At 37.8% G+C, this 24895-nt stretch overlaps 2 protein-coding genes and 1 long non-coding RNA gene across 5 annotated transcripts in view; 2 read left to right on the top strand and 1 right to left on the bottom strand.

Annotated features, from left to right (window-relative positions):
• Brf (Brf RNA polymerase III subunit) overlaps positions 1-11972 on the top strand; it is a 48082-nt gene extending 36110 nt beyond the window's left edge. For all 3 annotated transcript variants that reach the window (XM_022063891.2, XM_022063980.2, XM_087358131.1), the window contains 9 exons: positions 1951-2100; positions 2337-2430; positions 3012-3144; positions 4377-4485; positions 4969-5142; positions 6210-6425; positions 7039-7330; positions 7848-8050; positions 10653-11972. In XM_022063891.2, coding sequence (XP_021919583.2) covers positions 1951-2100; positions 2337-2430; positions 3012-3144; positions 4377-4485; positions 4969-5142; positions 6210-6425; positions 7039-7330; positions 7848-8050; positions 10653-10783 — 1502 coding nt within the window. In that variant the 3' untranslated portion in view covers positions 10784-11972. The remainder of the gene's footprint in view (positions 1-1950; positions 2101-2336; positions 2431-3011; positions 3145-4376; positions 4486-4968; positions 5143-6209; positions 6426-7038; positions 7331-7847; positions 8051-10652) is intronic.
• On the bottom strand, positions 11599-15262 carry LOC110830082 (uncharacterized). Its single transcript, XM_022064582.2, has 4 exons — positions 15111-15262; positions 14336-14451; positions 13129-13254; positions 11599-12365 (listed from the first exon to the last, which is right to left on the bottom strand). The coding sequence occupies exons 1-4, from the start codon at positions 15121-15123 to the stop codon at positions 12225-12227; spliced, it is 396 nt and encodes a 131-aa protein (XP_021920274.1). The 5' UTR covers positions 15124-15262; the 3' UTR covers positions 11599-12224.
• Positions 15263-17277: 2015 nt separating this feature from the next.
• LOC110830375 (uncharacterized) overlaps positions 17278-24895 on the top strand; it is a 295636-nt gene continuing 288018 nt past the window's right edge. Inside the window, exon 1 of the long non-coding RNA XR_015537595.1 lies at positions 17278-17554. This is a non-coding gene — a long non-coding RNA (uncharacterized LOC110830375). The remainder of the gene's footprint in view (positions 17555-24895) is intronic.

Raw genomic sequence — 24895 nt, 5'->3', positions numbered from 1 at the left:
ATATTTTACGTCTAAATGACAAATAAACACGCACATACACATACTAATCTGTACTGGATACTGGGAACAACCCGTTCTTCAAGTGCCTAAGCACTGCGGGTCCCAACTTTTGGTTGGCTTTATCTATAGGCATTTTGGTTGGACTCCTTGGACGAGGGATCGGCCCGTCGCAAGGCCTCTACCTATTTACAGGACAGCACAATACAGAAAAACGCGGACAAACATCCATGGCTTGAGTGGGATTCGAACCCACGGTCACAAGGCCCACGCCTCACACCGGACTGCGGACCCCTAATCTGTACTGACAAAGCTTTTTTACTCCCCAGGCCCCAATGAAGCTAGGGAAACTCACAAACAATAAATGAAATGATACTACGACTCGTTATCAGCTGTTTCTTGCACAGTAAAGTAAACACATAGCCGAAATTATTGCAAATGCAGCTGAAGATTCGACTTATCTGCCTTGACCTGAAATCAGCAAGTCAAAAGTGGATTAATAAAACCTTCTCAGACCACCTTCATGTATTATCTCAGATCTCTTCCCCTACTCTTGTAAACACAAACATGCTGTCTTGGCTTCAAGTGAAGCCATGTCAGCACGTGGTATTCGTTCTTACAGTCCGCTGGGTTTGGTTCGATCGTGTGTTTAATGATACTTTTGTTGTTTACCGTCAAATAGATGAAAATGTGATTGTAGATGATGGATTTGGAAGGACGAGGTCGTGGAATTTTTCATGGCGCCGTTGCAATGTTGGTGTGGAGAAAGTGGGGAAGAATGGAAAACCTGTTTGAAAAACCAGTTACGATACCTGGCCAGTGGACTGAGACTGGAATCAGCAGGTTTTACAATATAAAATTTAATAAATCTGTTCAACGAGAATGTTGCTGGCCAAGAAATTCCCCCCAGCCTGTGCAATCATACTGGGTCACCGTATTTACTTAAATATTAACTGTATTTAAAGATGTATAAAGTAAAGCTGTTTCAACTTAAAATCATCGTTGTTAATGAGATGTGTTTTACGTATAGTCGGTATGTTAAGGCGGCGTTATATTGGGCCGGCAGGAATAAATGTCAAAAATTCGAGTGACAAATTTTGGTGTAGAACGTCGTAGAGTTTATCGACTTACGTTCGAAAGTTTCGGAGATGAACATACACTACATTCGTATTATTCGTTTATTGTGTGCACGTCTTGCAAAGAATCAATAAAAATTGGCAGGTGAAATGTAAGAGCCTGGCTTTTAATGGAATGACATGTTCTTCCGGCCATGATGACATTGTGGCATAAATTGTATAGCCGACTTCAGGGCTGTAAAAGTAACCTCGGATACAATAACTACATTTATATTACCAGCAGGAGTCGAAGTTGCACTTGGAGATTTGTTTTACTCTCTGTAGGGCATTACCTTGAAATGCTACCAGGCCATTATTACTATTTTGAATTCTGTAGCAGTGCTTTCTTGGTATGTGTTCAGAATATTCTAAGCTGATACTTCGCTTGATGCACGCACATATACGTAGTATCCACAACTTCAGGGATGCGAAATTAAGAGTTTTAACCTTTCACTGCCTACGTTAAGTACAAACACTGTACATTTAAAGTTTTGTACAAAGGTTAGTAGGAACGATGGTAGGTGTTTGGTGAAGGATGACACAAAATAGCGTGGTAATAGATATCTTTTTCACACTTGTTTCTTCATTCACTGATTGTGAACATTATGGGAAATATCAGTACCTTCTACCCCTTAACGAATTTCGTTTAAATTTTTAATAATTTTGTTTTAATTCTTTCAACAAGATCCCAATATTTAAAACAACGGTAGAAAGTCCTCTGAATGTTTGGATAGAGGGCAGCTGTTTTGTTAGAAAACAGTAGATTCATATTTGTGGAACTTTAGGTAAATTCTTCTCAGTACGTTCCTGCTGCAAGGTCATGTAATTATTGTTACAGATCCGTGTTTGTATATCTTGAGGTTTGCAAACCGACTCGAGTTTGGCGACAAAACTCACGAGGTATCAATGACGGCCTTGCGACTGGTACAGAGGATGAAGAGGGATTCGATACATACAGGTCGAAGACCATCGGGACTTTGTGGCGCCGGTAAGCTCGATGCCTGTGTTCAGTTTTTAATTTTATATTCCATCTGTAAATTGTGTGGTCCAGTACTTTGGTCTGTAAGAATAGCATGTGAAAGTAACGTATGACAAACAAATTTTATCGTCTTACATTTGGGTCACATTCTGTATTTATCGATGTGTTGTCGCTTTAATACAAGTACTTGGTCCTTATGATTTAATTGCATTGGTCTACCTGCTGTTTTATTTTATTTATTCTAGCTCTTCTGATGGCAGCTCGACTTCACGAATTTAGCCGCACTGTCTCAGATATAATCAAGATTGTGAAAGTACATGAATCTACAGTTAAGAAAAGGTAAGCAGTTTACCGAACAATACGTATAATGAATTTGCACTTATCAGAAGTTGATATGTAGTGATTTCAAATTTATTGTATGTGAAAGTAAAGTATTTTGGGAAGATTTGAGAATAAATATCTTCTCTTCTGTGGCTCTCCGGTACGTGGCCTCCTCGATTCTCCTCTTCCATTCGGTCCTCTGTTAGGTCCGTCTGTCCGAGGTTTAGGTTTCGAAACATCTTTCTTTTTACGATGCAAGGTTGTTAGCCTTGCGACCAACCCCCAACCTGGAGGACCAGGGTACCTGTCTTAGTCTGACCTCTCCCTAGGGAGGCCCTACCAGTAGCTATGCTACCGCCAGCATAGCTCTTGGAGTCAGAGTATAAATACACCAGTAGTTTATATCTTTATTTATATATTTACATCCCTTTATTTGATATTCAATTCGATAATAATAATACTTAATGTTGGCGCTGATAATACTAATTACCACCAATATTATTTAAATCACGAATTTTATAAGAAAACCATATATTTTCATGCGCAAAAAAGAAGTGGTGATACCAGATTCTCATATGTTAATCGTCTGTTTATAACAGGCTAATTGAGTTTGGAGAAACACCATCAAGCTCACTGACATTGGATGAATTCATGACAGTAGATTTGGAGGAAGAACAGGATCCACCTTCGTTCAAAGCTGCCCGCAAGAAAGACAGAGAACGGTTACAAAAAGTAAGTTACGAGCCGGTGTTTTCAGTAAAGGTGAAATTACTATGACAAAACACGAAATCACAGGCTTCTGGATAGAATGCAGATAAAGTGAATTGATGATTATAAGTGGTGGTGAGGAATGAAGTAGCTCTGGCATATTATGTGAGATGGTGGAATGGTGAGGCTGAGAAAACTATTGTCAGTAATGGAAAGATTTTAAGCTGTTACCCTTATGAATATAACCCGTGAATGGTGACCGCTAAATCACAACATTTGAATGAAAATAAACTTTATAATAAGTAAAAGTAAGTTCAGACAGGAGATCACTAATTTATTATTTTTGTGTAATTTGTCAGTTTCAATCTTCAAGACGTGTAGTGAAAGACTGATTTAATTTAGCCAGCAGTCGAGTTAACCGTTCAGAGGTAAAGAGACACGCATAATTGAAATTTTAAATGAATGTGAAGTTCTGAGAAGAATTTCTAATATCTTTGTTCCTTCAAATGCTTAAATTAGTAGGGGATTTGTAGATGCATAATTTTATAATTTTTGTCCACACCAAAGTTTCCTGTGCCTACCAGCATAGACAGAAACAGGAAGCTAAATATAGATTCAGTTTGGTTATAATATTCGTTTGCTTTCACCAATTCAGGATTCTGCGTTAAATACTGCCACAGGCACTTACATCTCAGAAGTTCACATAGCCACTATGTTCGTGTTACTTTTCTTTTCGTGTCCAGTACACACCATTCAGTACATGGGTTCGATCGGGACCGCAACATTTAACGCTCCTGCTGTGACCCCCTTTTTGCGAGTGGAGTAATTGTTGGGATGCCACAGAGAAACCGGAGGAGAACTCCGTGATGCCTAGACCACAGCTTTGCCCAACACAACAATCTGAGCACCGCCGGGAATCAAACCCGGGACCCCAGTATCACAAGCCCAGCATTCTAACCGATAGACCACCGTGGCGGTGTTGGTGTTACTGATAGTAGGGAATTAGAAAGTGCAAAGATGTGGTAGCCTTCACTAGCATGATGTTTGTGCTGTGTTTCATGAAAATCCACGTACAGATTTGAAACTTGCATGTACCCATACATGATGATAACAAAAATCCTGTTCTTAACATTCAGTATAAAAAAATTGGCTAAAAATTAAGACAGCTACTGGAAGCAGTAAAGAGATTGGGGGAAGCGTCTTTATATAAAGACTAACGTTGTCCAAATGTTTTGTTTGCATTCTTGAATTTGTAGGTGGTGGATGAAGAGGAAACAGCTCACAGCTTCAGTGAACTACAACAGGAGATAGAGAGACAGTTGGAAGAGAAGGCAAACCGTAAGCGAACGCGCAAGCAAACACTAGGTACATTTTCCAAAATGTGTTTTGTGTCTTCATAGTTTAGAATGATTGTACTGTTCTGACTTAAGATATGATGGCTATCAATTTTTCTACGTCTCTGAATTTATGTGTGCTTCGAATTGATATTAGGTCTGTTCTTCATACAGTCTCTGCAGACGTCTTTTTAGAGGGACAATTAATAGGGATAATGGCGTGAGTATACTTTTCCTGTGTAATACTTGCACAACACCGGTCGTGAAAACTAGCGATGGCTGAGGGTTCATCGTGCTGACCACACGTCACCCTAAATCTGGTCGGATGATCGTTCACCTCTGCGTAGGCTCGTGAACATGAGGCCGGCAGCTGGCTTTGGCTCTCAGAAAGCTGTTTCAACACAATTGTTTTAACAATTTAGAAGACCACAATCCTCAGCTGTGTAAAGAGTAGTTTATATTTCTGGATGAGATGAAATTCTAAATACTCTACTGTTTGATTCTTTTCTTACAGGATCTGATGCAGAGTCAGACCACGAGAGCCAAGATGCAGATCGTTTCATTGTTCAGTCAACCCTTGGCATTATCGAAGGTTGTATAACAGATGATCCAGTCCCAAAAGATGTCAAAAGTGTTGTTGAAGATAACAGTGTGGATGGGCAGAGAACATCTTTTTCTACAGGATTAGGTATGGGACAGGTTTTGTGAAACAGATTTGAAAGTTAGATGCCAGGGAAGGAAAGTCTTTGTGGGAAAGTCCCACGTCGTTATATTAAGTATTTAGCAGTTTTAAACATTTCTATATGTGGCTGAGTCAGAAGGTTTACGAACTTACTCGTGAGCTTTCTCGTCATCAAGGCAAATGTTGCTGCCGCACACCATTTTAAAAGTTTCCTTCTGTCGTCGCACATTTATGCCAGCGTATGTGGCACTGCTAGAGGCACTCCTGTGGGCCATTTCCTGTGACCTTAAGTGTCGTCATAGTAGACACTTCTTGTGGCAGTAAATCTGCACTTTTTTAAGATAGATTTCATTCTTGGGAACAGGAGGGATGGGAGGCTTCGGAAACACTGATACCATTCTTGGTCGGATATTCCTGTGCCAAAAGAGACTGATGACCTTGTAGAGTATCCAGTTCCCATATTCCCAAATTGATTTTGGCATTTGTAGTAGATAGCACCTTGTCGTGGTGGTGGGGCTTGAGTACCTCAGTGACCCCAAGAGCTATGCTGGCGGTAACATAGCTACTAGTAGGGCCTCCCTAGCCAGATTGGTCGAGGGGGAGAGGTCAGACTAAGACAGGTACCCTGGTCCTCCAGGTTGGGGATTGGTTGCAAGGCTAACAACCTTGCACCGTAAAAAGGTAGATGTTTCGAAACCTCAATCAAAGCCTCGGACAGACGGACCTAACAGAAGGACCGAATGGAAGAGGAGAATTGAGGAGGCCATGGACCAAGTATGGACCGGAGAGCCGTAGAAGAAGAAGCTTTGAGCCGATGGTGAAGAATGTTGTCGACCTGAAGTTTGAGGTTCTCATGGTAGTGAAGGTATCTCTAGTGGTCTTCTGGGTTATGATGCCATGTGGGTGTCTGCCACTTCTGAAACACCGATACACACTTACAAGTCCACAGTTCAACCCTGAAATTAAACATAAACATTTAAGCCAGTGTAAAAGCTGAATGTTCCCATTCCTTTGAAAAGAGTGATGACGTATTCTGCTTTGCGTTTTACCTTTATCTTTTTTATTTGAAACAGGGCCAGACATTGCCAGTATGGGTTTGGCAAACTCATTGGACGATCGTCCTGATGTAAGAGCCCATTCCGAACCCTTGGAAGATGGGAATGGTGAAATTGATCTCAGTGGTATTGATGACGATGAGATCGAGTCTTACATCATGTCTGAACGGGAAACCCAGTACAAAGACTCTCTGTGGATGAAGATCAATGCCACCTACCTTAAGGAACAGAAAGGTACACTTCTGTCTTGGCTGATGATAATGCAATCCAAATTTCTTTTTTTTCACATCTACAGAATTCTTGAGTTGAAATTTGTGCACAGTTTGTGATCTCTGCATTATAAATTGTCAGTTTTGTAGCAGATATTGTACCACTATAGTACAGAATAGAGATCAAATTTTGAAATAGAATATATATAAAGCTGTGTCAAATTGTAGTGTAAAAGTCAAGTCATGGGGAAACATAATGTTATTAAATCCCTTCAACTGTCACGGAGTTTTCCTCCGGTTTCTCCGTGGCATCCCAACAATTACTCCATACTCCATACACACAGAAGAAGGCAATGCCTGAAAAACATATATGAACAGGTCCCAGTCCGGGAAAAGGATGGAAGGATCCTGTTTATAATATGTCGCCAACCTCCTGTAAAGGAGACGGTGTAATAAAGAAGAAGTCATATCACAGTGTTAAAGATATTTTAACAACAATTATAATGAATGTGCTGCTGTTGTTTTATGTAGTAAAACATTTCTTTTATATTCCTCTGATTTTAGTGGTCTTGTAGTATGCTACTAGAGTAGAGCTGTTATTAAAATATAGGTTCCTGTAAGCATTCTCATTTTCACAGAGAAAGAAGAACGGTTAGCCAGAGAAAAAGAGGAAGGAAAACCAGAAAAGAAGAAGAGAAAGCAGTGCCATAGAAAGCCTAAGAACAATAGTGCTGCTAATTCAGCTGGTGAAGCAATAGAGAAAATGCTTCAGGAGAAGAGAATATCATCGAAGATAAACTACGATGTATTAAAAAGTTTGAATGTTAAGTCATTAGACACTTCTCAGACACCTAAAGAGACCGTTGAAAGTGGTGCAGTTTTGACCAAACGACCTGAAACTATTTCATTATTTGGTTCTCCAGAAAGAAGGTATTACATTTGTATGCCAATTATAATTCTCACTCCAAAAGTGAAGACATGCTCAAATTACCATAATTTTTTTAACTTGACATTTGTAATTGAAATCTATTCATACTTTATAAGATTTTACCAGAAAAGGGAATGAAAACTAAAAGTGAGTTTGTAAGAAACTGTTCAGTAAATGTGATTACATCTCTCATGCTTGGAAAAAAAGCTTAAGTTAATACAGATTACATTTGACTTAGGTCCTTCTTACCTAGCACCAAAAATTTTATAAAATGGTTTTGATAGATAAAGAAAAAACAGTGGGCAAGTTACAGAAAATGTATTTCATAAAAAGGCAAAACCTGAACAGAAAGAGCTATAAAGTGCAGTTTTATTTACATTCTTACAACTTGCTGCTTGCTGGTAGATGAATATTGTAATTTATCTGCGGGTTGGTGTGGTTAAAAAACCATGTCAACTATGAATGGGAACTGGAAGTTTATGTACATTCACTGTTTCCTCTTTCGATGTATGTTTCTAGAAGAATAAGTGACATGACACTGGATAAACTGGATGATCCGGCATCAAAATCAAAGACAGTCCGAGCCGTACCCAGGATTGATGGTGTGACACGCAAGAACAAGATTACGATAGGACATGGTTCTCCAGTGGCTGCCGCAGCAGCAGAAGAACCTCATCAGACAGTGACGGAAACAACGGAAGTTCCGCCCGAACCTGAATTAGGTGATTTCACATCTTATCATAATATAAAAATGCTAATATCTGCATATGCATGAAATTGTATTACATGATGGGACTGTGGTCACACCAAATTTTTATATTGATGGCATTGTATGGTACTTCCTTCTTCTCTTCTTCTTGTAGCGTTATAACCCTGTGTGGGTCTTAGCTTGTTCGACGAGTTTTTTCCATTCTGTCCTATCATTCACAATTCTTCTCCACCCCCTCACTCCCATCCTCACATCCTCCTCCACGTCATCTATCCATCGTTTCCTTGGTCTCCCTCTCATCCTTCTTCCCATCGGTCTCCATTCCATCACTCTTCTAGTTACCCTGTTTCCTTCCATTCTTGCAACGTGGCCAAGCTAGGCTAACCTTTTGCTTTTGATTAGCCTCACGATATCTGCTCCCTGTATGATACAGTCTAGTTCATGATTCATCCTAATTCTCCAGGAGCCATCACTATTCTGTATTGGACCATAGATATTCCGTAATATTTTGCGTTCAAATATTCTAAGTTGTTGCTCATCAAAGCTAGTTAATGTCCAGGCTTCACATCCATATGTGACTACTGGTCTTATCAGAACTTTATAGATTCTCAGTTTAAGTTGCCGCCCCAATATTCTAGACTTCATTAAATTCTGATAGGCATAATAACATCTATTACCATTCACAATACGTGCTTTAATTTCATTAGTTACTGAGTTTATAGTATTAATCTGTGAACCCAGGTAATTAAAATTCTGCACTTGTTCAAATTTATAGTGTCCTATTCCCAGTTTATTTGTGACTTTTTTTTTCCTGTTCTTGTTCTTGTATGGTACTTTCATCTTTGTAAATTATGAACATAATATGTATTGGACCTTATTCAAGTTATTCACATTCAAAGGTCTCTTATTCATCTGAAGCATCCGAGTTTATCATTTATTTTGTGTGAAGTTTGAATAGAGAGATTAACTTTCATTTCCAGTTTTTAAATGAACACCTCTTCCATATAATTAGGAAGTAAATGATAAAATAATTATCGAAAGCACGTCGTAGTTCTATATATGAAGCTGTTCATCAATAAGGTTTAGTGAAAGGGAGACGTGCTTGATTTTATTGATAATAGCCTGTGCAAGTTTTTATTCTTTCAATTCTTTGTCAGGTTTAAACATGAAAAGGAAATTTAGACCAGTCTAGTTTTGTGGATCTTATTCATTGATTGGTGTGGTGTTGCAGTATAGTAATATTTATTTCTTAAACGTTATTACGTTATGACTGGACAAAAACGCTGTTTATTGTCAAGACAGTATTTTTGTTTGCCTTTGTGATAAGAAACAGAAGCTTGGGGTGGTATGTCATGACATGTCTGCTTTAGCACTTGTAAAAGTAAACACAAATTTAGCATTTTGGTACTTTCCATTTTACAGTGGTGTTATGCCTGATCCAGAAACAGTATAAAATGAATTTTGACTAAACAGAAATAGCCATAATTTAAGATACTGTACTGGCATTTGACTAGTGACTGAGGGGGGAGGGGGGTCAAAACAACAACAACAACCCACTCACAGAATATAGGGGCTCTGGGCTGAGACCTGAACCTGGGATCCCCTGAATGAAAAACAGGGGTGCTGTAACCACTAGGCGATGATATTCAGTAAGAGTGTATGAAGTTTTAATTCTGAATCCCCATACGCTTTCATGGTGTGAGAGAGAGAGATGGATGGCTTCACCTTTATCTTACTTGAGGAAAGGTTAATTAATGAATTTAATTATATGCATGATAACAGTGACAGTGGTATTGAATGAAATATTAATTGAACATCTAGATTGCCATGAAGTCAGATGTGCAGGAATTCTATAAATGGCAACTTAATTTGTATTGACCTCTTAAACCCCAATGATAATTACTGCATCCCACCTACTTCAATGATCAGTAACATTTCACTTTGTATGATTCTCGCTGTGAACAGGGATTATTTCCTGAAACAGCATTAACCAGCTGATCTTTGTAATGATAACGAGTTTCACATTCTTTACAGTGTGGTTGTGGATTGAATCTTAAATATTATTTACATGATATTCAGCTTCAAAGGGTTAATCCAATTTGTCAAAATAATGAACTAATTAGTTTTAGTAAGAAGTATAATTCTAAAACATTTGAAACACAGTAAAGTAAATAGTAAAGCTGTCCCACTATACGCCATGCAGGAGCTTGGGGGGGAGTGGAGGTATAGCTCGTACTCATTCTTGACCTCGGCACTACAAGGGGGTGAGTGGTCAGCATCACGCCCCGGCCGTGCTTTACCCCTGGGAAAGGACCCTGGTACCCATTGTAGAGGAGGCTGGGTGGGCCCCAGAGCCAATCTGGATGCAGAGGCTAGAGGAAAAATCCTCTGCCCTCGTCAGGGATCGAACCCCGGTCGCCCAGTCCGTAGCCAGTCACTATACTGACTGAGCTATCCCGGCTCATCTTGAAACACAGTAATGAAAATAAATTTGTATCAAAGAGATGGGGAAATGGATACGGATGGGCAAAATCGGATGTATATAAAATCTGGAATGGATAACGGCATTTAAAGAGACCAAGTAATAAATTGCAATTTTTTTTCCTTTGTTCTAGATGATGCTGATGAATTTGAGGATGAGCCTGATGTGGAACATGAACAAAATGATGAGATATCATTAGCACAGATGTTGAATCACCACAGGGAAGATGATTATTATGGTGGTTATGAATATGATGAATATTAATTTAGTTTCATATGGAATGGTGGTTAAGGTAACCAGTACAACCAGAAAATCAGGCATTTGCATCCAGTTTTCTTCTGCTGAAAAGGGACAAGAACATATTTAGAGTGAATTAGCAATGTAAAAAGTAGTTTATTTCCAGCATCACAAGAATAATTTATGTTAAAAATGAACTAATGAGATGTTAATTAATTTATCAAGAGTAATGTGCAAATTTAACTAAGAAACAGAATATTTAGAGTACAATTTATAATTATTTTTTGCATTGTATTTCCAATGTCAAAATTTTGTTTCATATTTTCAAATTTATATAAGTTCATAACAACAATACCAACATTCTAACTGTGAACCTGCCAGGAATGATGACTTTTCAGTGTATTGCTCCAGTACCCCAACATAATTTGAGAGACGAAGTTTAAAAGAACAATTTGACATATTATAATGCACCAACATCATAAACCTCGAGACTTTGACCAATAATTTGAGAGCTTTAAAAGATAGAAAAACCTCATACAGAACCGTTATATCACATCACTTGGACATAATATATATTTAATATTTAATTCAGTTTAGCTTTTAAAATGTATTATTTCTGTAGAATTTACAATTACAAGATTTGATTCTTTTGATATTTTGACGGATTGGCTCTATGTACATATATTATAGTGCCTACAGTTTGTACTATTGTAATATGGTTATATGAAGCGACGGGTTGCTGCTCTGCTGGATGACGGTAGTTTTCATGTAGAAGTGACAGAGCTTAGGAAAAGAAAATCCATAAGGTGAGTACTAAAGGAGTTTCAAAATGAACTTTCAGATTTCATTTTGTTATCATGATAAAGTTTATTGAGACAATACACATAAAGAGAAATGTACTCTACTACCTATTTTGCAGAAAGCTGCAGTATGCATAGTCAGAACTCCTGCTGGTAGCCAGTTGTATTTCTGGTGTGATTGTGGCTGTCTTGAGTATTTTCATAGTTTTATTTAGTCATTCCAGATGAGTGACACTGAAATTATACTTTAAAATGGGTTACGACACCTTCCTTTCCAGCTCCACATTTGGAGCTTAAAGTTGCAAATATGCACCCGTCAGCTTTCGATCTGATGTTTTACTGGGTTTTGGCATCGTGTAGACATGTTTCTGATCAATTAATATCAAAAAATTTTGAGATTAAAAGTATAAACATTACTATTTCTTCACTTTAATTCGGTGACCTGTAACATCATCCCATACTCCTCCATGCTTACTGGAATACTGTAAAATTAATACCTCGTCTTTTAGGATTTTGTTATAAATACATTAAAAAATCTGAAATGGGTGTTTTAGAAAGTGGCACCTTCACAGACCTAACGTTCTTTGTACAAATATAAAATGTGACGACTTTGCTTATTATTTTTGTGTCTGAACCAATATTCTTTAAAGTCGCAGAGAATGCAGTTCTCAATTCGAGTTTTGATGCCATGTATTCTTGTAGTCTTTGCTATACCTCCTCAAGTAAATGTCCATTTCACAGGTTTTCTCTCTCTGAATTTGATCCATTACACATTTTGTACTCCTTGTATTCTGTAATACGTCCTCTGCCTGTAACAAATAATTTCATATTGTTACTTAAGCACCCACTATTACTTATAAAAATCTTGCCAAAAATTATATTTTATGTGAGTAAATATATTACACCCTGTAAGAAATAACAATGACAAAATTTTACTCAGACACAAGGGCTATAATGTTTGGCCCACAAACTTAAAAGTTTTATTTTAGCTTAAAAAATACATCCTCAAATCTTACAGAGAAGAAAAACTAACAACATTTTTTAAATCAAACTACTATAGTCATTGAAAAAGCAGTAACACTAATAGGTTTTTCTGGAACATGGAAGTGTTTTTAAATGTGAAGTTCTGTGAAGAATTTTCCAGAAACTTCATTTCAAAGTATGAGGTAGTTTATTCCATTTATTTATATAAATCAGATAAAATATCTAATAATGGCCACAACAGCCATTTCCCTTCAACCTCTGCCAAATATCCAAAGAATGTCTTAGTCATTTCTAAAATATGATTTTGGTGGTGAGCAGAGTCACGAACAAAAATTTAAATTATTTCCACGTGAGAATGGATATTAACCGAGATTTATTTGGTGTGCATGAAATATGAACCATTCCAGTTTACAATATAAATGTTCATGATATAATCTTTAAGCTGGTTCTTTCTCAACAAGGAGCATTAAGTTTCTATCAGGGCAAATCACTAGCTTGTCCTGCTTTACAATGCAGAAAGCAAAAGCAATTTGATAAGCAACAAACTGCAGTAGTTCAATTAAAAAATGTTCTGGTCCTGTTATTTACTTTGTTCAAAGTATCCAATGATTTGATGTCATGCACTGATTGTCTTATCTCATTTTTAAGCTTATCTGAGATGCACCAAGTGGCATTATTATCGCTGGAACTGTTTAACTCCACATTTGCAGATTTCTGTAACAGAACAGAAAATACATAAATAAGGACTTAGAAGTATTGCCCTTTTCAGGTGTGTTCACAACAGAATGTTAATTTAATTTACTTACGTGCCTCCATCTAAGCTATTTTGTCATGCTTGTCTTCCCTACCATTTGTATTTTTAGCTTGAGCCTATGCAACCTTTAGTTATATAATTATTTTATGATATTATAAATATGATTGTAAGATAGACAAGAAATGGCAGCACCCGCATATTAATGAAGCTCTGTCAGGCATTCTTAAATATCAGATAATATAACTTTTAGATCTCACACCAGAACAAAAACACTTGACATACCTCTGAAAAATGTAGTTATTTGAAACTTAAACCATAAAAATAATTAACACAATATAAAATAAATACATGTTATTTTATTTAAATCATATTACAAGAGATACAATTAATTATAGAATACAAAATTACATTTTACATATTGTATTCTCTCAAAATGTTAATTCCTCTGATGATTTGGGCCAAGCCACAAGGTATTAAACTGGCCCTAAACCACGTATGCCTTTGACAGGTTGGTTCTGTATGCACTTTGTAGGAAATGGTACTGCTGAGGATAGCAGATTGGTCACATTTTAAGACTCGTTAAGACATAACATACATGTACATGACTAGAGTCACCACCTTTTAAGAAATCCCATGTTTAGTGATGCAGTTCTTAAAATTTTTTCACATATGATTACAAACAGCTATCTATAATTTTGCTAAACTAATCTTTTTTGGTAATATTATCCGTAGGTTCAATCCCTGACGGGGGCAGAGGATTTTTCCTCTTGCTTTTAAATCCAGACTGGCTCTGGGACCCACCCAGCCTCGTATCGAATGGCTACTAGGGTTCTTTTCCCAGGGCAAAGGGCGGCCTGGGCATGATGCTGACTACTCACCCCTGTCTAGTGCTGAGGTCAAGAATGAGTAGGAGCTATACATTCTCTCCTCTAAAGTGCCTACATGGCATATAGTGGGCCAGCTTTACTTTTTTACTTACTGGCATTTGTGGTTAATATGCTATAAATATATCTACTGATGCATGTGATAAAAATAACATACCAAATTATTTATTTCAATCTTCAAAGTATTAGATAAAAGCTTTGAGCATAACTCTGGAAAACGTTTCCGCTTCATTGCTACATTCAACAGTAAAGTATCAAATTCATTTGTATCCACTGAAAAAAATAAAAACAGTCATTTTATTAGAGTCATGTGGCATGTATAATATTTCAAATAATGGTAAAGGTATCCCTAGTTCTCAGCATGTATCAAATAACATATACAAGTTATTTGGGCAAGTGATGACAGATATATCAGGCCACAAAAAAACTATTAAAACAAGTGATCTGTGTCAGATCTAAAGGATAAATCTGTGCAAGGAGGAAAATACAAAAGGATATGGTGAAACAAGACTGAAAAATGAAAGGCAAATTACATGGAAAGTTGAAGTATCGTTTTGTCACTGGACGGTAGAACAACCCTTAACCCTAAAACAAACCATTCCAACTTAACAAAGGCATCCTAAAAACTGCATGTATATTGAAAATAAATTATATATTTAGAAAATATCCACCTATTAAGTTAATGTGCTAACACAATGTAACATAACCTATATGTTGAAAATGAATCATTGAAGTTTGGCGGAAAAAAAAGTTTTGTTAAGTCACAATGGTAATCCAGGATGCAACATAAACAAACGTATTCATTATAGTATGGTCAATAATATTTTAAAAGGCATTCTTCTCGCCAATTGGATTCCATTATTTACACGTGCTCTTGTGCAGTCACGTAAAGAACAACTTTAGAACGGTGGAAAAATAAGCAATAAACATACGTCCATCACCCATTCTAATGCACTTCTAAGTGTAAGACCAGTCACACACAAACTCGATCATGAATATTTGCCAGTTCGGCAATTATTTACACGATTTTCAGTTGGTATAAACAATCTTGTGTACAATGTAGCCAACTGTACAGATTACAACTAGTCAAGAAATTTCCCGCATATGATGGAACCAGAAAATTGACTACTGTGCTCCGCTATCAGTCTCTTTCCTGTGCCAGATGGCCAGATGAATCCAATCAGTTTCCCCAAGCCGTATTTCCCTGGCATCCATTTTTTAACATCCAAATTGCTGATTTTCTCGTTCCTTCTTTCAGAGACCTTTAGGGACTTATGACTTTACAAGTTACAATTCTCATAGCAATTTTCTGTTGTGTAGGTCGTTTTAAAGAAACTGCCGAAATCCGAGACCCTGTGAGGACCATCACTTGGCTATCCGTGTCTGCTTTCAGTATACTTGCTGCTACCCCTCATATATGGAAGTATTTTGCTGAATGCATGGTGTAGACTTGCTGCTTCCCAGTCTTTCATCTTTGTGTCTTACGCTCTTTTTCGCTGTATTTTCCCACGGCGAGGTTGATGCGTTATTGTAACCGCGTACGTTGCAGTGGAAGACACGTGTGAGTGAAAAAGGACATTTCGTAACCATTGGGATCATGAAGTACATCTAAATAAAACTTAAATTCACATAATAACCAGTCTCCATTTTAAGGTAAGCTGATAAATGCTGTGTTTAATTAGAGGTAATACCTGCTATAGCTGGTTTGGTCGAGAAACATTTCAACGAAGTCAATTTTTCAGATTCCTTTCATAATGTACTATTATTAACAGCAGATTTGTGGTATTCTGTTTGCTCACATTGTCACTACTTGTCTGAGTAATTGACAATTACCCAAGTTAGGATTTACAACTGGAAAAAGGAAAACTTGCAGGAATCCTGTGAGCCAGCTACGGAGAGGCAGTTTAAAATTGTCAGAATTGCAATAATTTAAATCAACTAAAATAAATCACATGTACTTTTCCTTAATGGACTTCGCTGATTAATATCGTTCAGGGTCCCTCGACTGGTTACGCTGCCACTGCCCAGTCCATACCCTAATACCCCATTTCTTGAAGATCCATTTTAATATTATTCTCCCATCTACATCGAGGTCTCGCAAGTGGCCTCTTCAGTTTCCCGACTGAAGTTTTGTAATTATGCTCATCTCCCCATGCGTGGCATATGCCCCGCCTACTGCATCCTTGATTAGAAAGAAACTTGTGAAGTTTATTACGTGCTATGCACCATTTTGTGAGCAAATAGAGTTTGTGTTTGGAATAGTAAGCGTTAAATTCAGTTACGGGCAGTAGTTAAGTCAGGCTAACTGTTACACCCGAATTTTTTTCTATCGTTTGCATTTCTGAGTAAAATTTTTTCCTAGAAATGCGGCCTCATACAAACACATCTAAATATCGGTTGCTAACTGCAAATTTGAGATTTGGAGTTTCCACGGCAATGATAATGTCGGTATTGGTCTTCTGGGTTTTAAGCCAAGTGCACTTGTAGGTAGATGGGAGTACCAGCATTTCGGGGAAGAACACTGTCTCCCTCTTTAAAGGCCGCCATTCACGATCGCTCCAGATGGATGACATCCGAATGGATGACGTCCAAACGGATGTCGTCCAAAGAGGTACTACATTCACGGTCGCGTCACGCCAGTCGCGGTTTGTTGTCCCTCTGTGAAGTGCGTGGTGTTTGCTTTGACCACTTTCGTTTTGGTTTTTTCCTTTCAATATACAGGCATACTGCCGTAGCTAGTAACAATTCTTCGTCCATCGCAAACACCACGCACTTCACAGAGGGACAACAAACCGCGACTGGCGTGACGCGACCGTGAATGTAGTACCTCTTTGGACGACATCCGTTTGGACGTCATCCATCTGGAGCGATCGTGAATGGCGGCCTTTAGACCCGAAGCCTGAGCACAAACAGCGCAATCGACTGGAGGGAGCCTGGGCTCTAGGGGTTTGTTACAATCCGACAACAGTACGAATACGTGGTTTGGAGGTCCGTGACTGAAGCAAGCCCATCTTTCCTGCAGTAAACTTGTCCACACGTCATGCACACAAGCTCTGTGAGCGACTCTTTAGTTTGTTTTAACCCAATTAAACTCGCGAATCACGGTCGACTTTCTCGTTCTACTCACATGGAGGCGCGTTGTAGCCTACCCCACTACGAAGCTTACCGGCATTAACGCTGAACGATTCCAAACAGAGCAAAGCGTAGCAATACATTTCGACACACACCACAATCTATGCCTTCTGTTTATTTCGTTCGTGTTTGATACTATAATGGTTGTATGCATATTAAACTGGGCACTGTGTTAAAAGTAAAAATATACATGGAATTGTGATGGATAAACAAAGTTCTGGAAGGAAATAGATAAATACCTGTGGTAAGTAGAAATCGGTGATTACAATCAGTTGACTGGAGGTATAAAGGACTTGTCGAGAATCAATCTGGTTCATAGAGTTCGTAAGTTAAGTTATTAAAATCTAAACAGCCGGATTAAATAATTAGGGAACGAAATTCCAATTGGAAAGTATCAAAACACGGCCTTTGAAAATGAGGCATAATTAAAATATTTGGGAATGACTGTAAGAAAATAAAATTTAATCCACGAAGAAATTAGGAACTGTAAATTCAGGGAATGCTTGCTATATGAAGTTTAGAAAATTGTAATTTCTCGGCTGCTATCTAAAACGAAAAAGATTAAAATATACAAAATAATTTTATGTTGTTTTGTGTGGGCGTAAAACTTGGCCTGTCACAACATGAGAGTGTTTGAGAAAGGGGTGCTTAATAGAATATTTGGATCTAAGGGGGATGAAATGACAGTATGTTGGAGAAAATAGCTAAATTTCTACGTCAGTTGTATTAATCTCCGGATAATGTTACGATGATCAAGTCAAGGATGAGAATTACGTAACGCAGAATTTGGTTGGAAACCCTGAAGCGAACGCATAGACGGGAGGATACTATTAACACGGATCTTAGTAAAATGTGACAGGAAGTTGGTCTAGATTAAGCTGGCTCGAGATAGGGATCAGTGGCGTGCTTTTGCAGAAGGTGGGAAATTTCTTGACTACTTTGAACAATGATCAGCGTCTCAAGGACTCTGATGAATACAGCTTTAGATGTTAACTTGAACATTAACATTTGATATTACAAGAAAATAATCCGTGTTATCTTTGTGTTAAAGGAAATGTTATACAAGACGGGCATCAGAAAAGCTTTTGAAATTATTGTAGGAAGAGTATTTATGGACCTCTCCGTAAAAGGGAAATAAAATAACACCACCCCAATTTTTTGGTTGTAATTTTAATCTTATTATTTATTAGAAAAACATATTTATCTTTTTATATATATTCCAGTGATTAGATACACTTTATATTGTAGATATTTTACAGCGATATTAGGATGGTTGTGACGTGGTAACCCATTGTAAAGTTAGGTGCAGGTCAGCACAATAATTCGACCTTTAAAAAGGGACATTACTTTCGTGCAAAAGCCGCAGGAGGATAACGCCCGCCCAATATTACTGTTGTCGGCTGGAGAGGGGACGGACGAGTGTGGAAATGGGAAAAGCAGTTTTGTTAATGACGTCACATAACTCACGTAACAAAATACACCGCCTCTTCTTTCGGAGGGCTTTGATACGCTATATTAGCCTCTTGAACTTTCTATACGGACAGTTCGCGATTTGAACCCCTAATTGTAGATAATTTTGAAGGACTGAATTTTGGTACTCAACAGAACAGCCCTGGTACTTCGTCAACGAAACTACTGAACGGGTTTCAATTCAATTGCGGTTGGGAGTCTGGTCTAACGAGTAGTCCTGAAGATAAGGGCAGAAATGGTCCTCGAAACGTCGGCAAGTTTTAATAATCTGACGTGGCTGATGGTCCCAGACGATTTTATTAATGACAGCCTCTGTGAAAGCTTCACATTATACGTTGTATGGTCTATTTAATTGCATTTCGAATCGGTTTCATACTCCGCTTAAAGCTTAATCGCACTTTGATGTCTTAAAAACTGCTTATCGTGCAAAAGGCTGGTGTGCGTTATAAAATACAGATTTTATTAGAACCTATGGTTGTTTTAAGAATTTTTCTATGTGCATAATTTCGGAAATACAAGGGTTTTCTGATTGCACAGTGTGAATGAGTGCGCTTTCGCCTGTGTTGCGGTGTTCATGTTGCAGCGTAGTACTATTTTGCAGTGACCTTGAAACATACATTTTGTTGGCGGCTAGACTAAATAAACGGTTTCTCAAACTGGAGAATCGTTACGGAAACTGATATTTTGAACTCCTTCCGAAATTTTTACCGGGTTCGTGGTCAGTCTGAGCAGTAGTATATGCAGATATACGCCGTGAATTGAAGTCATATGTTGTTTATTATCTCTGCTTGTGCAAAGAGTTACGAGTGCTCGTGCTTATACGTTTCTTTATGTATCTGAATGCGGTATATACACTACCCGGTGAACTGGAAGATTGAGTGTGATGTCAGGTCGTTCGACACTTTTTTTGTAATCTCTGGTGCCTCGCGGTTAACGTCTTTTTGACGTGCGACGCCAGCCGTGGCTTATGACATCATCCCATCACCACTGACGTGCTCTCACTCGACGATTTTAATAAGAATGAGAAATTGCTGGCCTTATACTCTCAAGAGGACGCGTCGTCTTTGTGGTTCTTCGTCGTAAAAAAAGAGCGTACATCTTGGAGGTGAGGATGACTTTGCTTGCGATGCAACTGTGGCGCCGTCACTCTTGATGCCGGCCGGATATAAAACTAACAACCATATAACGACTTTTCTTTTGTTGGAAATAAAATTTTCTTCAACTAAAATACTCTAATAATAGAATCAGTACAGTCGGCTATAGAATTTCTAACTTCAGAAGAAATATTTTCTTTACCATAGTGATTAAATGTCAAATTAACTGCATATTCAGCTGGCAATAAATTAGTAACTATATTTTCAAGAATAAAGAGTTTTACTGTGTGGTAAATAGAATTTCTGGCTAAATTCGGAACCTAGACTTACTCACGGTTCCAACGATGGCAGACGGGGAACCCTTCTGATATTTCTTGTGAGTTTTTTCAGTTCTCTAGGTGAAACTTGGTGTAATGCCATAAAATTTACGACATCACTTCTCTTTCATGTACACTTTTTCCGACGAAATTTAGTCTTCTTCGGCCACCACAGACTTAAGCTGTCTTGCCTGTTTTCGATTCAGGATATTCTTTATGTTTATAATCTTCTTATTATATCCCTCTTAACGTTAATAAACTCACGTGGTGAAGTAAACGAATAATAAGCAATTAATTCTCGTATAAAGTGCCTTACTACATCATATTATTATCTAACACGAGATATACGCTTGTAGTCGGTTAATCATCATTAAAATGAACTAAGAAGCCGGCTTTTGATGCCACATGAAACCTTTGTGCATTCTGTACTTAACTCTATGCAACGGAGTCCACGTAGAGGACCTGGTGGTTGCTAAACTCTCAAGGGAATTTCTTATATTTAATGAAACCCAAAGGTACTTTATCGTGTTTACAAGAGCCCAACAGGATCTTGTTCGGAGCCAGTTAAATTCAGTCTACACTTTTCTTTAAGGTCAATTTTAATATTTTTGTATGAAGAGTACAGATTTTCAGACTTCTCATTCAGTTTTTATCCATCTATTTCTTCTTGTCTCTTAAGTTTTAATATTCTCCTCTGTGAACTGTTCTCAAACATCCTCAGTCTGTGTTCTCTCCGTAGGGCAGAAAACCAAGTTTCACAACAATATAAAACGGAAGATAAATTATTTATTTATATTTTAAATACTGGACGAGAAAATAAAAGATCGTGAAGTGAATGGTAGAAAGGATATCCAAAATTTAAACTGTAACTTTTTTTACAATACTTCTGTGTACTTTACACACAAGTTTCCTGTGGTGAGCCGCCTATAACGTCGGGGTTGTACTGTCACGTCATTTGTGCCACGTCGTCTTCTAATCCGTTCACATTCCGGTCACGGATACCATGGCCTGAAGAGCATCGTGATTTTGTCTTCTTGGATGACGAGTTTGAATCGCGCATATCGTGTATATTCCTTTCTGTCATACGTAAATAAATCTACCATCGTTTACCGTCGTCATTCGCCACTCTGTGGAACTCTGTAGTGGGTCCATCGAGATAAATCTGGAAAGTGATTTACATCGTTGTTCCATAATTATTTTCATGGGGCTAAATCCTGGATAAATAGCATATAACATTGTGTGTGTGGAACAGTCTAACACAAGTAACGCGTCCGATATGTGTACAGGAGGAACACGTTCGAATATCGGTTGGTGCACCGACTATTCTAACATATTTACTTTTCATTGAGCCTTTAAACAGTTAGTAATGGCAGGAATATAGAACATCACACAGAAACTCAGAGTCCTGTTCCATTTATTGATGGCGTGATATGGACTGGATTCATCTGGCTCAAGATAGGGACAGTGGCGGGCTCTTGTGAACACGGTAATGAACCTTCAGGTTCCATAAAATGTTGGAAACTTCTTGAGTGTTTGAGCGACTAGTGGCTTCTTAGGAAGGAAGGTTTATCCGTATTTCGTTTCTATCTGTAATCAAGATAAATGTGCGTAATATTTGAAGTGTTAAAGGCCTTAATGCATTGTTTTTATTGTCCTGTTAGGCTGCTCCAGCTATTGACTAGCCAAATAATGACAGAAACATTCTGGAAATAATTTTTGAAGTCTCACTTATTTATACAAAGAGGCTAGTAGAATTTTTAATTAGTAATTATCCTGTGCGATTTAATTATTTATTTTTATAGTGTGCCAGAAGTTCTTAACGTGAAGGTTTTTGAACACAGCTGAATACGATGTGTGATAGTTTAAAATACTGTATCCTTGCATTCCTTGTGAATTAAAGAAAGTTGCCTGTGAAGAATTGCACACTAACTCAATTCTACTTAAAATGCTTTAGAAGCAGAATATTGAGTTTGTTTAATCCGGTCAGATCCTGATATAACCTAATAGTTAATCAAGTATAATCTATGTGATGTAATTGTAACCACTTCCGGTCTGATAAATCTGATTACGTTTATTGTAATGTAACCTCAGTAGGCCTACAGAGCTATACTGACTGAAGATTTTGCCTTCGACGTTAATTCCGAATGATTGATTCTTGTCTTGTTTTATGCCATCCGTATGCTTATCAGGATGCTGTTCCTTTCGTAAGAAAGGGGGAAACACTAGGATTGGAAAGAATAATATCTGACAGTTGTAATAATTGCTTTATATTCTTTATTACTATCGATACTTTGTCTGAAGTGGGATAGTAATGACCCGATGACAGGACAGCAAAAAGACAAATGAGTGTTGAAATAAAGTTATCGTTTTACTACAAAGCTGTATAGTAATGTTTTCGGGTAATGTATAAAAATAACAATTTCGTGTATCAATATAGATGTCTGTGTCGCAGCTATTTTAGCGTGAAACGATTGAAACGCTACATTAAGGAGACTTGATAGAATATTGACAAAATACAGAAACTTATTTACGGTTCAGACTTGAATTTCCTGAGTTCACAGAGTTCCTTGAGCAGAATGCAGAATTTGTGCTAGTAAATTTTAGTGTAATATTTATTTTGGCGAATATGTAATAAATCTTTCGCATTTAATGCCAGATTTATAAAAGCTATGTAGCTTTGACATTCGGGATTTGATTCCCGACAGGAGCAGGGAATTTTATCTTTACCACAGTGTGCTCTGGGTTAGATTATTTCTTTTATCCGGTGGATACCAGGGGGTAAAGCACGAGTCTGATCACTCTTGTCTACCTAATGCCTAGCTATAACCTCACTTCCCATAGCTCTTCATAAAGCCGTGCAAAATTACATTCTGAGGAAATTTGTCTTCTGTAGCTGTACCACTTATTATTTCAGAACATCATATTTAATTTTCGTTATCATTGGTTTGTATACAGTATAAAAACTGGAGCAGCAGATTAAATAGTAAATTCACTGTTTATACCGCCTTGTAAGATGCAAACAACATGAGAGGTGAAAACAAGAAAGTATCGATACAGAGTGGTCTGTCGTATGAAATATCTGCGGTATTGTAATTAATTTCATCATAGGGGAATATAGGTTTTTCTCATGTGTATCACTAATTTATCTGCCTGGAGCAGGCAGTTCTACTCTTCTACTACCGATAGCGCTCTCTGTTCCGTTTTCAGTGTGCGTATAGCATTATATTTTGATCGGCTTGAGAGTCTATATTACATATTGTAATTAAAATGTGTTTGGCACTGAGGGTCAGAGTCTAATAACTAATATATATACATATCGAAATATAAGTTAACGTGATATGATTTGTTTAAGACAATATACGAACTTGGGAATTCTTCGTTTTTAGGAATTTCCTGCGTTACCAACTGTTCATAGGAACTCATCTAGCTCAGGGGTCGGCAAACATTTTTTCTAAAGGGCCAAATAGTAAATATTTTAGGCTCTGCGGGCCAAGAGGCAAACTCGAGGATATTTATATAGGTAAGCCTACTTATGTAAAGAGAAAAACCAGGTTTTAACAAATTTATTGAACAAAATGTAACGTAATAATAATAATAATAAGTAGACTACAATTGTTTGAAATACAGCTCTACTAATGAGAAGAATGGAATTGCCTGTTTTGAGATAACATTTCACCAAACTGAGGTTTAAATTCAGTACTCCCTATCATAAAAATTGATTGTAAATGTTCATCCGTTAATGCTGGCCTGTATTGAGAAAATGTCTCTTCACACAGGTAGGCGCTGCCAAATACAGATATCAATCCCCGAGCATATGATCTTAATTGACCGTATTCATCGCTTGGAAGACATTTATAGAATTCTTTCTCTCAACTATTCAACTCGGCCGTTTCATTATAGCGCGTACTTTGAAATTTCAAAGAATTTAAATATGTAAATATGTAAAATCCGTTCTTAGCTCGCGGGCCGTACAAAAAGAGGCGGCGGGCCGGAATTGGCCCGCGGGCCGTAGTTTGCCGACCCCTGATCTAGCTTATTAGGGTAGAACTCTTCTTCTGAACAATCGGAAACTATCTACAAACACGTATGTTGTCATAATTCAGAAAACCACATTTAATTTTTCACCACCGTGAAAACCTCAGATTAACGTATTATGATTTGAGGTTCTCACGGCGGTGAATGGCTGTCAAATGGGTTCTAGCGCCATGTATTCTGGCAGAAGTTTACCAACGTTTCAGAGGTACTTGCTGCCTCCATCATCAACCTGATTATCTACCTGACTGTACGACGCTACAACCGAGAAGAATAACTTACTTCTAGCAATGATATTTGAAGAATTATACAAACATATATTCCTAGCGATTACATCATATATGACTTAAATAAACTTTTAAATGTGAGGTTTGCTTTTACAGTGATGTACTTGCAGATGCTCAGCAACGAAATGTTTATGGATTATGGAGTTTTCAAACACCCTGTAGTGTACTCTGCCTGTATCATTAGGCCGATAGTAGTTGTATGGGCAGTGACATAGAGAAGCCCGTGAGCTTTGAATTTAACATGTCTTTCAACTGGTTACATGATACTGATTTGCTTTGGCCAGCTACACGGTGTTCTGCTTCGGGGTTAATGAAGGCGGTGGACATGTACGCGTATTGCTATGCTGAAACCGGGAGTCTTCTGGGGCAAGGAATGGAACGGGAA

Source organism: Zootermopsis nevadensis, unplaced genomic scaffold, assembly GCF_977971745.1.
Source record: "Zootermopsis nevadensis isolate Lab colony 2312 unplaced genomic scaffold, Znev_1.0 Znev_ptg000029l, whole genome shotgun sequence".
NCBI lineage: Eukaryota > Metazoa > Arthropoda > Insecta > Blattodea > Termopsidae > Zootermopsis > Zootermopsis nevadensis.
This window is presented reverse-complemented; position numbering and strand designations above follow the sequence as displayed.